General features: G+C 47.0%; 1 protein-coding gene across 2 annotated transcripts; it reads left to right on the top strand.

Moving 5' to 3' along the window:
- The first annotated feature begins 428 nt into the window (after positions 1-428).
- LOC134414893 (uncharacterized) lies at positions 429-11049 on the top strand. Of its 2 annotated transcripts, none has more exons than XM_063150159.1 (6): positions 429-582; positions 1388-1666; positions 3112-3360; positions 6452-6550; positions 7117-7227; positions 8588-11049. In XM_063150159.1, exons 1-6 carry the CDS (start codon positions 522-524, stop codon positions 8746-8748), a joined length of 960 nt encoding a protein of 319 aa, XP_063006229.1. In that variant the 5' UTR covers positions 429-521; the 3' UTR covers positions 8749-11049. The 2 variants fall into 2 exon arrangements, with proteins under 2 accessions (XP_063006229.1, XP_063006227.1); XM_063150157.1 differs by having other exon boundaries at positions 6413-6550.
- Positions 11050-11817: the final 768 nt, after the last annotated feature.

Here is an 11817-nt window from a genome sequence, read left to right as displayed (position 1 = left end):
GAGCCTTGTCCCACACCTCCTTCCTGCTGGTGAGGTGTCAAGGAGTGATAATTTTTAGTATTGCAGAAAATCAGCTGGTTTTCATGTGCAGTGCTTTATCTCACTGGACTTTCTTCTCCCTGGGTGGGGATGCTGTACTTTGATAAACTAGTAAAGGATAAAAGAAATAGGTGTTCTTCCTTTGCCTGCTCCATTAGCATCTTCCTGAATGGGGTGAGCTGACTGGGAGATATTTTTGTCTTCCCTCACCTCTCAGCCCTACTCTCACACTCTCAGCTACCTTTCAGCTGCAGGACTTTGCAGAGCACATTGTGGCTTGCATTGGCTCAGCCCGAGTTCAGTCACCCAAAACCTTGCAGGTCTATTTTGAAACATCATTCAATCTGTCCACTATGGAGTTTCTTTTCTTTTTTTTTTTTTTTTTCCCACTCTTGCTTCTGACATCATTTCCTGAGCACTAAATTCACTGAGCTCTGTAGCCAGATCGTCTCCTCAGCATATGATGCCAGGAGCTCTTCGAGATGGATTTCAGCTCTCCTTTGACTCTGCTCTGCTTGCTGGTGATAATAACTGTTACTCAAGGTAGGTAGGATTTTTCTTTGTTGGGGTTGGTACAGGTTTGCTTAGATGAGCTGACACCCTAATTTTGCTCCAAGATCTTTTAGGGACGCTACCAGGTTTGGGGTGACATCAAATAGCTGCTAATGCATGAAAAGGGAAGTCAGACCAAAGTAAGACAGATTATTTTTTGAGTAAAGTAACAATAACTAACAATATTGTACTTTCTGAGTGTCCTGGGTCTGGAGAAACTTTTCACTGGGGAATGTAAGGTCCTTGTATGCAGACTGCTGGCTGGAGAGCGACATGGTCCAGGTCCCAGCACTCAGTGTGACCTTGGATTAGTCCCCAAGCTCCTGCCATTTACCCACCTCTGATTTACACACAATAACTTAATAATGTGCAAGACTGTTTGAGTTAAAACTCAGACCTTACTCTTTGGGTGGAAGCAGCTGGGCACCTGCAGCTGTTGTTTCTGCTACCCTCTGTGCAAGGTCCATGGCACTGATGCCCTGAGGACCTTTCTTTGCTTAGTCTCTCATCTCTGATGGGGGCTGGTAGATGGTCATCTTAAATTCAGGGAGACAAAAGACCCGCTGTTCAGCCTTTTGTTTCCCTGTTGTGCATGGTGTTCACACCATTCCTGTGCTGTTGAGGTGGGGGAAGTTGGACCTTATAGAAGGCATCCCACTCCTCAGATTTTCAATCACTGGTGATCTAGTGTCCCTAGGGTTGGGTCTGTCCCTCTTATGTCTCACCTGGGCATTTTTCTTCCTGGGGGGCAGCCAGGAGGGGATGGATGGACATGGCAAGCTTGCTCTCCTTTTAGGCTCTGCCATCTGGACTGGCGTGCTCAGCGGCGACTCAGCAATCTTTTCTTTGGAAATCCAAAGCCTGCAGAACTTCTCCAGCATGAGCAAGGAGGACAAGAAATGCTCTACAACTGTCCTAAATGATACCTTGTTGGCCAAGTGTGGCACTTCTGCCAGCAGATGGCTGAACTTAGAGAATGGCTCCCTGGTGCTGAGGAGTGTGGAGAAAGATGACGAAGGAAAATACGGATTTGTTTTTCAGAACACCGCCAGAAATTTTACACTGGAAGTGTTTGGTAAGTGGCCTTCTTAGCAACAAAAAGCTTTTGAACTTGTTGGAAGCCTGATGCCTTGAAATTTTTCCAAAGAAACTGTTTGAGCTTGCAGGAGCTATGGGTGCCCCTGGGAGCTGTGCCAGTCTCCCTCTTGTCCCCTGTATCCTCAGAATTCCTGCTCCCTTTTGCTCATCCACCTGCAGGCAGCAAAGACAGACACAAAGTCACTTCTGTACAGGATCCAGCTCATTGCTTGGGTTAATATGGAGAAGGCTTAGGAGGGTTTGTCCTGCTGCTGAGCAATGCTCCAGGCAGACAGAGAGCCTTGCTCTGCTCCTCATCGCTGCTGTTCCTTTTGCAGGGCTTTCACTTGCACAGGCTTCCAAGATAAATGGAAGCGCACGAAACTGTAATGAAAATGTCTGAGCAAACTGGTCTCAGTGAAGACAAATGAGCCCTTACACCTTTTGGGTGCAAACAGGCGGAACTGCTGTGCACACTAGGTCAAAGATGTGACTCCTTGGTGTGAGGAACAGGGGCTTAGACTGGAAGTAGTCAAAGACTGCAGAAGCAACCTGGGTTTAACTTCCATTTCAGTGGATTTACTTTGGGAACATTTGCCTCCTCCTTCTGTTCTGCTGCCACCCCTAAGGCAGGGAAAAACTTTCACTGCCAACATGTTCCTGGAGACAGAGAATTTTAACTGATGTCCTAGCACAAGAAAGTGATTTCTGAGCTTATTTCCATGGATACATGTTCTCAGTGTTACTCCTGCTGTCCTAAAACCATACCAGTTCTCTATCTAGTTTGTATGTGCAAAGTGGCAAGTGTAGGAAATGGGTTTCCTCCTTTTAGTAGACTGAAAGATAGAAATTCAGGGAAATGTAGTAAGAGCAATGATTAATTTATTTATTTTAAAATGTCCTAGTCTGAGTATTGTATCTAACTGCAGGTATCTTGTGCTCGTGTCCATGTTGGCCATGATTTGCACCAGTTTCTCTCTAAAATGGAAGAAGGGCAGAGTGACAGCAAAAGTACAAACCTCAGGTGGAGGGGAGGGCTGAGTGTCCTCCAAAGCTATGATTATCTGCTGATTACAGAGGAGGGCTCTGGCTGGCATGTGCTTTGGATGTTTCCACCATCTTCTTGGACCAGGGGCTTTTATTTATTTATTTTTTTTATGTCAGTTAGGAAAATGACAATATGTCAGATTTTGGTGGCATCCCCAAAACAGGGATCAAGAGTTGCTAGCAGAGTTGGGGTAGGCAATGTAAAGCATTTTTGGGTAGAATGCAGGCACTCAAGAGATGGGTTACTTGTTTCTGTGCTCCCTTCACACAGTAAATGTGGTGTTGCTGGGATTGCTGGGAAGGGAAGCTTCTGTTCAGCTAATGTTCACTCCTGATTCCTCTCCTCACCTCTCTCTTTCCTCCCTGCTCCCCGTGCGCCATGCTGTGTGTGAGCAGAGCCGACCATTGGTATCCAGTGCTTCCCTGACGGAACTGCAGAGCTGTCCTGCAACGTGGCCAGCAACGAGATCCTGGTCTTCAGGTGGCTCCTCAATGGCACCCACCTGAAAGCCGAGGGGGCTTGCATTAAGGATGCTGGGAAGAAGGTTCACCTGGGCAAAACCGAGCCTGGGGAGTTTGTGTGTGAGATTTTGAAGGGGAACAGTGTCACAAGGACCAGGCCCATTACGCTGTCTTGCAGCTACGGTGAGTAATGGCGTCCCCAGAAAATCTTCCTTTTGGTCTCTTGCAGCAGCCAACTGAGAGGTTGTTGGTGTCCTCAAAATATCAAATTCTTCTGTCCTCTGGCATTGCCCTTCCAGAGTTACCAAATCCTGCCTTTAGAAAGTGACCCCTTAATTTCCTTCTCCCTCCTGTGCTTTGGACTGACACAGCCTACAACCACAGATGGGATGAGTTTGTTGAGCAGGTTCTTTTACCCACCTCTGCAGCAAGGAGGGATCTCCATCTGTCTCTTTTCCTACTTTTTGGTGATGGAGATTTGCACCTCCTGTGCACCAATCCTCTATGCTGCTTTAGAAACATAGGCTGCTTCCTATTCTGACATGCATCCATGACCCAGATGCCTTCGAGTGCATTCCATAAAAACCCTTCCACTGGTTCAGCCCTGTTGCTTCTGGACTCAGTTGAGGTGTTTTGCCTCATCTCTTTTCCTCTTATTTAGGCCAGAAGCGCAAAAGATTTTCTGATCTATACAAATGTCTCTCCATCAGCCCCATCCCTCAGAAATGGATAAAGACACATGCCATTTACTTATGGAATGTAGGGGTTTTTTCCCCTCCATATCCTTGCTCAGACATGTAAGTCTGTGAGAAGGCTGAGACTTTATCCATTTGCAAGCTATTCATAAATGCTGAGTATTCTGCTTGAGCAAGGCCAGAGTTTAATGAGACAGAGAATCTGGATCCTTGGGTATCATTTAATTTGCACCTCCAGTAGTGAAGATTCTTTTGCTCTCTGGCAGAAAAGATGGTTCTCAAAGCTGCAGGCATGGCATAACGTAACTATAAGGTTTTTGAAAATTTTGCTGTGATTAATTACTTTTGCCACTAGAGAACCTATACTGTAGCATTTTAGAAATTGTCTGGGACACTCCAGCTCCATGTAGTTGGAAGGATCTGAAAGAAAGAAAGTGGTGGTGATTCCACTTTGCAGTCATCAAATGCAACCACATTTGGAAAAAGGGAGTTAAAGCAATTCTGGATATCAGTGAAATGAATTGAAGAGGGAAATAGGTTCATTTAATTTAATTGAAAGTTAATGAATTATTTTTGTGTGTTATTATTTGCTCCAGGGAAAGGGCTGAATTTGGTTTAGGTATATAATATATGTAAAAACATCTGTTTGGCCTGATGAAATTAATTTTGAATAACCAAAAAACAATTTGGCAGAAATGCCGTGAACTTACCAGGCAACACAGGGCTCTCAACAGACAGGGTTCAGAAATTAAGAAGTCAACATATATAAAGGACTTTTATTGATTAATTACTTGTTTATTGCTTATTTTTAACACAATATTTTATTCAAAAAGACCTTAATAACAAGTGGCAAATTTTTAGGAAAAAGATTCAGGGAAAAAATTTCCAACTTATATTTATATTTTTCACAATATTCTCTAAGCATTCATCAACTAAAATAATTAGGGAAATTATTTTTGAGTTGCTGAAAGTTTTTAATTTTGAATATGGATTTTTTTGAACTTTCTAACTGTTCTTAAAAAGACTGGAACAAGCACTCTGAAAATACCACAAGCACCTGTGTGCAGTTGTTTTTACTGTCCCAGTGAGTCGGTGGAGTATGATGGCATGTAGTATATCCTGGAACATTTAAAATTCTTCTTAGTCTCTGGAGATATGGAGCAATTAGTGCTTTTGAGGGCTTGAAATAAGCTCCAAATGAGCCTGTTTGTTGCTGCTGTGCTGTGCAGGCATGTGTGCTGCTGAAAAGCAGTTGAATTATTCAGAAAGGGATGGCACTGGCTTACCTAAGGGATTTTAAGGAATTTATGTGTGGGGTTTTTTTGCATATGGCAAGAAGAGTTTTCCTAGAGGCTGCCCCAAGTAGGGGGATGATCTCAGTGAAGGAGCAAGCCTGGATGGGTCTCTGTGCCCTGCACCAGCTGCCTGCTCAGTGCGGGTCTGCCCCATCACAGCAACCCTGAGCAAGGGCTGCTGAGCTGGGAAATCATCCCCAGTGACTTGTGCTGCCCTTCTGCTCAGCCATCTGCAGCCCCCGCTCCTGCTGCGTGTCCTGCTCTCAGGCTGGGCAGGGGAACAGGGTGGAATCCTTCCCCGAGCAGCAGCAGAGCCAGGGAAGGGTTTTCCCCCACAGCTCTGGCTCGAGTGGCCACAGTCTCGGTGCCTGAGGCAGTGCAGGCTCTGATGAGATTTGCTCTGGGGTTGGTGCAGGCATTACATGACTGTCCTCAGCAGGTTCTCTGATGCCAGCTCTGAGGGTAGGCTCTGCAGCTTTTCCTTCAGCAGGAGGTGTAGTGGAAGCAGGCAATGCCCCAGCCAGGGAATAATGAGCTCTGACTCCGTGATTCAGAAGGCTGAAAATTGCTTTATTAAAACTATACTATATTACATTAATACTATATTTTAACTATGCTAAAGAGTACTAAAGAATACTATACTGTATTACCAAAAAACAGTACAGGACACAGCTTTGAGTGATTGGCTAATCACTCAAAACAACTTTCACCGGTGTCCAATTAACTAAATCATGTTGGGTAAACAATCTCCATAACACATTCCAAGTGTGCAATAGCAGGAGCAGTGAATAGAAATAAGAATTGTTTTCTCCTCTTCTCTCTTTACTTCTCACTGCCTTCCTGAGAAAAATCCTTGGGAAGTTGTGCCTGCAGCTCTCTGTGAAGAGAGCTGTGGCCACAAGGAGGTGCTTCCTTGGGTCTCCCTCCCTTGTTGAAATGTAGTATCTTTTAAACCACCACCTTCTGTTAAATTTGATTTAAACCTACAGATTACCTTAGATGTCAGTGATCAGAGCAGGCAGAAGTGATTGCACACAGGCCTCTCCTCTTAAAGAAAAATTCCATGCCATAATTAGATGATGTTACATAAATCACTAAGTGCCACAGCTCACAGTGCCAGCTGCCCTGATCCAAACTAAAGCAACAGTGATGCCAACAAGCTCTAATCTGGCTGTGGGGTTTCTCCCACAGGGAGAAAGGAGTTTGTCCACCATGGCAGCTAACACTGCTGTGTCCTTCCTGCAGACCTGCTGCGGTACCCAGGGTTCATTTACATCCTGGCAGGCTGTGCAGCGGGTGCGCTCATCCTGCTGCTGGCTTTGCCTGCAGCCATATGTTGCTGCATGAGGAAGAGGAGACACAAGTTCATCCCAGTGCCTTCAGGTGAGTGGGGAATGCTGTGACCCTCCTGTTATGAGTTTTGGAGAGGACTGTGTTTGTGCAGTGGCCTTAGAGTAACCTGGTCTCAGCTGGGTGGCTGCTTGTCCTCCATCCAGCCTGTCCTCCCTTGACCTGCTGGAGCAGAAGTCTGCTGCTGATAGCCAGCCTCTATGGCTAGCAGGGTCTTGAATTAAACCTCACTTTTCCTTTATTGCCCTCACCCTGTGCTCCTGGCCAGAAGAAAAACCCCCAGCAAAACCTCTCCTATGGTCAATAAAATGGACCCTCATTCAGGTGTGATCCCAGAATGGTTTCTGATGGCAGTCCCCTGTCCCTGGGAGCACTCTGCCCGTGCAGATCACCTCAAGCTGTGATCCTGGCAGCCTGGCCAGGCTGGTCCCTGGCAGGCTGGCAGTGACCACCCTCTGTTCTCGGCATCTGCCCACTCTGGGAGCAGAGCCAGCATCACCTCAGGAGGGGACACAAACACGTGCTGGGGTCTGGCCTCACAGCAGCCCTGCTGGGGCTGTGGGAGCCTCTTCCTTCAAATCTCTGGTTGGTTTTCGCAGAGGAGGAGAAGGATGATGGGCTAACAATGTCAGTGGTGTCTGGGGAAGGCACGAAGAGCCCCCCCAATGGAGACCGCCTGGAGGCTCAGAGTGACCGTCCTGCCAAGCCTGGTGAGTGCAGAGGCCTGTCTGAGGTCAGACACACCTTGTTCAGGGGGCACACAGTGTTTGTGTGTGGCTGCTGGGGGTGGAGGTGACAGTGGAGAGGGGCCTGGGACATGGCAGCACAGGGAAGGTGCTGCACCTTCTGCAGGAGTGGCAGCAGGGCATTTTTCAGCACCTTACTCATGGCAGAGGCAGGCATCCCACAGAGGGTGCTGCCAGCAGGCTGCAGGCTGCCTGTTCCACTATCTCCTGTGCTAAAACACATACCTCAGAAACAGCAATCCCCCCCAATACTCAGCAGTTTTCCTACAATTTTCTCACCCTTCTCATGAGTAACATTATATAAAAATCGGTGCTGTTTTTTAAGCAGTCATCTTCAGGACAGCAGGAGCCAATATGCTGAGCTGTAAACACAGCTAAATCCTATCAAAGCCAGAGGCTTGTGTATTTTCTTAAATTGAGGCTGGAGTGGGAATATGGTCAAGTTTTAAATTTTTCAAAGAAATCAAGCATAAACCCCCACAGCCTTAGCACAATATGGTTAAGAGAGTGCAGTGATAAAAACTCTCCAGAAATGTCTTGTTCTGTAAGTGCTTGATATAACTACTCCACTTTTTGTATTATGTTTCCTTTAATTTTGCTTCCCAAGCACAAATGCTGGCAGCACCTTGCCTAGTAATGCACCATCATCAGCTGAAGTAGGTTTAGCAGAGACATCATGACCTGGAGCAGCTTTACACAGGTCATAGCCTGGTCTCAGCACTGCTGTCTCCATTTCTGGTGTCCTTCACTGTACCATGCACAGCCTCCTGTAACTCTGCTGTGCTTTAAATCAAACCTTGGATGCTCTTTGCTCTGCTTTCAAAATATTATGTGCTACTCATGAACATAGAGCAAGAAAGAGGAAAAAAGTCTTTTAGCTCATTGCTTAATATTAATATACTTCAAATGTAGATCTTTTAATAGAAAAATCAAATATTATAAGTTTAACTAACAAGTAGTCCATATTTTAATTTATTTACAATTAAAGAAAAAGCAAAGATCCACATGGAAAGTAGGCAAGAACTAAATGTGTGCTGTTAGCCAGCTTGAATTATTCAGATGTAAGTGAATAGATTTGGCTTCAGTATTTTGGTACTAAAGTACTTTGGTACTAAGAAGCCAGAGAGCTTCAATACCAAAGTGCCCTAAGGCATGATGCATAAATGAGTAGTTCCAGAGAAAACTGAAATTTGACTTGCAGGTACCTGGGGTGAGAGGACTGAGTGGATTAGGCATCCTGCAGCCTAATTAGGGACCAGGGGGTGAATTTCCATGAGGGTGAGCCATAGTGTGGGCACTTATAAACCATTTCTCCCTTTTCCAGATGCTGCCCAGATTGGTCAAGGTGTTGAGCCCCAGCCAGTGGCAGAAGAAAACCTACCAGTGCAGATAGAAGCTGAGGAAATGCCAGATGCTGAGGTCCTAGTTGATATGGATGGCCAGGAAGATGCCTCAGACTGTTTCCCAGATCCAGCTGATGACTGATCTGACACGCTTGCTGTTCCACCCTGAAACCTGTGACACTTGTCCTTTGCATCCCATAGTCTCACTGTGTCTGGAAAATTTTAGCAGGGGAAAGAAGTGAGGTGTCAAACCTTCTGACTTCATTCAAAACAAAAAAAGAAAATCCAGAGAAAAGCACACACGTGGCTTCAAGGCCTGACAGGTTCACCAACAACAAAAGGGGCAGCTCTGTGATGCTTTGCCTGGTAACAGAGCTGCAGCTAAACTGAGGAGCCCAGGGGACAGCCTGGGATGAGAGGGCTCCTCCTGCTCCCTGCCCACCCCATGCCCTGCCTGCCTTTGCAGGCACTACAGACAGCTTGAGGTGCTTGCCAGAAGTTTCCTGAGAAAGCCTCTTCTCTTTCAGGAGACTTCAGGGCAGTTTTTTCCCCGGCCCTGCCAAGGAAGCTCAGAGGAGGTCTCAGCTGGGTACCCACTGTCCTGGGTGCTCACCTGAGTCGCTCCTCTGAGCTCCAGATCTGGCCCTCACCTCTTGCTGCCTGGAGCAGGAGCAGTGAAATTTGCAGGGCTTGAAATGTGCCATTTGCAGATGCTGTGTGCAGAGCTGGGGTGGTGCTGGCTTTGCTCCCCTCTGGGTGCCCCAAATGACAGAGAGTCCAGGTCACTTCTCCCCAAAATCCGACTGCTTGGGCTGCCCCCGAGCTATCACTCGCTTGCCTGCAGCAGGAGGGGGCTTGGGGCTGCAATTTTGGCAGAAACCTTGATTTTAAGGCTGAGATTGTTTATCAATGCAAGCATTAGTGCCTTTAGTGTGATAGTTTAGCTACTGCAAGCTGGTGAAGCTGGCCATCTGCCTGTGCCTGTAGGCTTGTTTGGGGCTGTGCTCTTTGCACAAACAGCAGAAATTTATAGGATCTCTTAGGTAAGTCTTGCTGCTAGGCTTGTCCTGTTCTGCTCAGGGGAGCTGTGCCTGTGCAGCAGCTGGGTCAGACCTGCAGGGAAGAAGGATGTGGTGAAGAGAGGGCAGGGATTCTGTCTCAGGCAGCTGAATCCCAGCAAAGCTGCCAGAGAGTGCTGCAGGATGTGCTGCCAGAGCAAGGTATTTACTGCATGGGACAATTTTAGTAGTCAGAGTGAGGTGGTAAATTGGTTGTTAGTGTTAAATTGGCCTGCTGGGCTAGAAAGGCACAGTGGTAAAAGCAGAGATGGTACAGACTGGGACCAAAAGGGATGGGGAGCTGCGTTCTCTCCTTCCTTGTCATTTTGTCCCTGTTTTATATTGTGCTGACACTGTGAATCCCTTGGAAATGGATTGAAGGTGTGCCTGGTGAAAGCCATCCAACGAGGGATGAGCATCCCAGCAGAATCCAAACTAAACTGAGAAACTGAGGGTTTGTTTCCCAGGGAGGGAGCTGGAGGGTGGCTGCACACTCACCTGGGAGTCCTTCATCTCTGCTTGCTTGCCAAGGCTCTGCATCAGTGACACCCAGCCATAGGTGACTGTTCTCGCTGTTTCCTTGTCCTGTGACTCTCTTTAGAAGATGTTTGGCTCTTGTGTGCTGTGTTGGTGGTGATTCAGCCTGTCTCTGCTTTTAAAGGCTGCCGCAGGAATCGGGCTTTCCACGGTAAGAGGGAGGCGATAATTCTTTTCTTTACGGTGCTGTTCTAACTCCTTTCAGTACAAACATTCCTCAGAGGCTGTGAGTTGAATGACAAAAGAAGTGGCATGGCGTGCTTGGGGTGGCAGTACTAAAGCAGCAGTGAATGTCACCGGGCCAGTGTCACCAGAATGGGAGGACACAGCTTTGCTTCACTGCTGCACTTTCTGGCAGGGGCAGGAGGGGACACTCGACTCCAGCACATGATTCAGAGGCTGATCGGTGCTCTGAGCTGCCCTGGAGAAGACAACTGTTCACTGAGGATGAGAGAGCTGGGCCAGCCTTGTCCTGCTGGGCTGGGGCATCCCAGCTCCGGTTTATTCTAGTGCTGCCTTCCTGCTGCCAGCCCCAGGGCTGGGGGTGCCCATCACCACTGTTATCACCCCTGTCACCCCTGGAAGGAATTTTCACATAGAGAGGTGAGAGGTCTTTGTGAAACAGACTGAACCAGGGCTGGTTTTCTGTCCTTTACCACTGAAAGTGCCATTCCAAAGGGACAAAAGGTTCTGTTACTGTGAGGTCCGGAGAGAAGTGATGCAGCCTGTGCTCCTCCTTTAACTGTATATCTTCATGTCCATCTTTTCTCTTTCTGGTGTCTTTTTTCTTTTTCCTTTCCACTCGTGATTCATTTTGTTCCAAATAAAAAGATCTGTTTTCTACCTTGTTTCAGATCTGTTCAAGTTTTGTTATTTAATAATTGTTTCTTTCTGTTTTTTGCAGGAAGTACAGGCTTATTTTCAAAGTTATACACAAACAAATAAAGGAGAGGTGATAACAAGTTATTGCTGACTTGGGTGGCCAATGGCAGAGAGATCATGAGAACATTCATCTGTAAGTTACCCCAGGAGAGGCTGTGGGACAGTGGCACAAGCTTGTCCCTGTTGGAATGTGTGTGTTGATGTGTAAGAACATCTGTGTGCCCTGGCAGCTCACCAAGCCCTGCTTTGGTGCCTAAACTGTGAGCACCAGGGTGGGGATGCAGGGGGATGGACTGGTTTTACCCATCTTTATCCATCTGTACTTTTTTTGTGGCTAAAACCTAAAACCACCTTAGCTGTGAGAGAGGATGCTGAAGTGCACTGCACCTTTTGAAGGAGGAGGGAGGCGTGTTCTCGTTCTTAGAAAAGTGAGCCCAGATTGTGGTTGAAAGGAATGTCCTATCAAACCCCTGGAGTTTACTATAACAGGTTTATCCCTGGAATGCTGGTGTGATTGGACATGGAGGGTCCTGCCCTGCAGTCTATGAACCCAACACTCTGAGGAGCCATCTGCCTGAATTTCCTGGTGTTTTCCAGTCTGACCATGGTGCTGCATCTCCCAGGAAAGAGCAGGGACACTTTCCAGCCTGAGTCTGACAGGAGAACAGGGTATGAATGTGTGTGCTGCTCTCAGGAATTTGACCACAAACAAGGGTGCCTTCGGTGAGGCTGTG

Source organism: Melospiza melodia, chromosome 2 (assembly GCF_035770615.1).
Source record: "Melospiza melodia melodia isolate bMelMel2 chromosome 2, bMelMel2.pri, whole genome shotgun sequence".
In the NCBI taxonomy this organism is placed as follows: Eukaryota; Metazoa; Chordata; class Aves; order Passeriformes; family Passerellidae; genus Melospiza; species Melospiza melodia.
The sequence above is the reverse complement of the archived record's forward strand: the minus strand, read 5'-3'. Positions and strand labels throughout refer to the sequence as shown.

Excerpts from the sequence above, each read along its gene's own strand:
- LOC134414893 (XM_063150157.1), top strand. The coding sequence starts at position 522 with ATGGATTTCAGCTCTCCTTTGACTCTGCTCTGCTTGCTGGTGATAATA. Across the intron at positions 1,667-3,111 it reads TTTTACACTGGAAGTGTTTG|AGCCGACCATTGGTATCCAG; the intron begins GTAAGTGGCCTT and ends GTGTGTGAGCAG. Across the intron at positions 6,551-7,116 it reads GTTCATCCCAGTGCCTTCAG|AGGAGGAGAAGGATGATGGG; the intron begins GTGAGTGGGGAA and ends TGGTTTTCGCAG.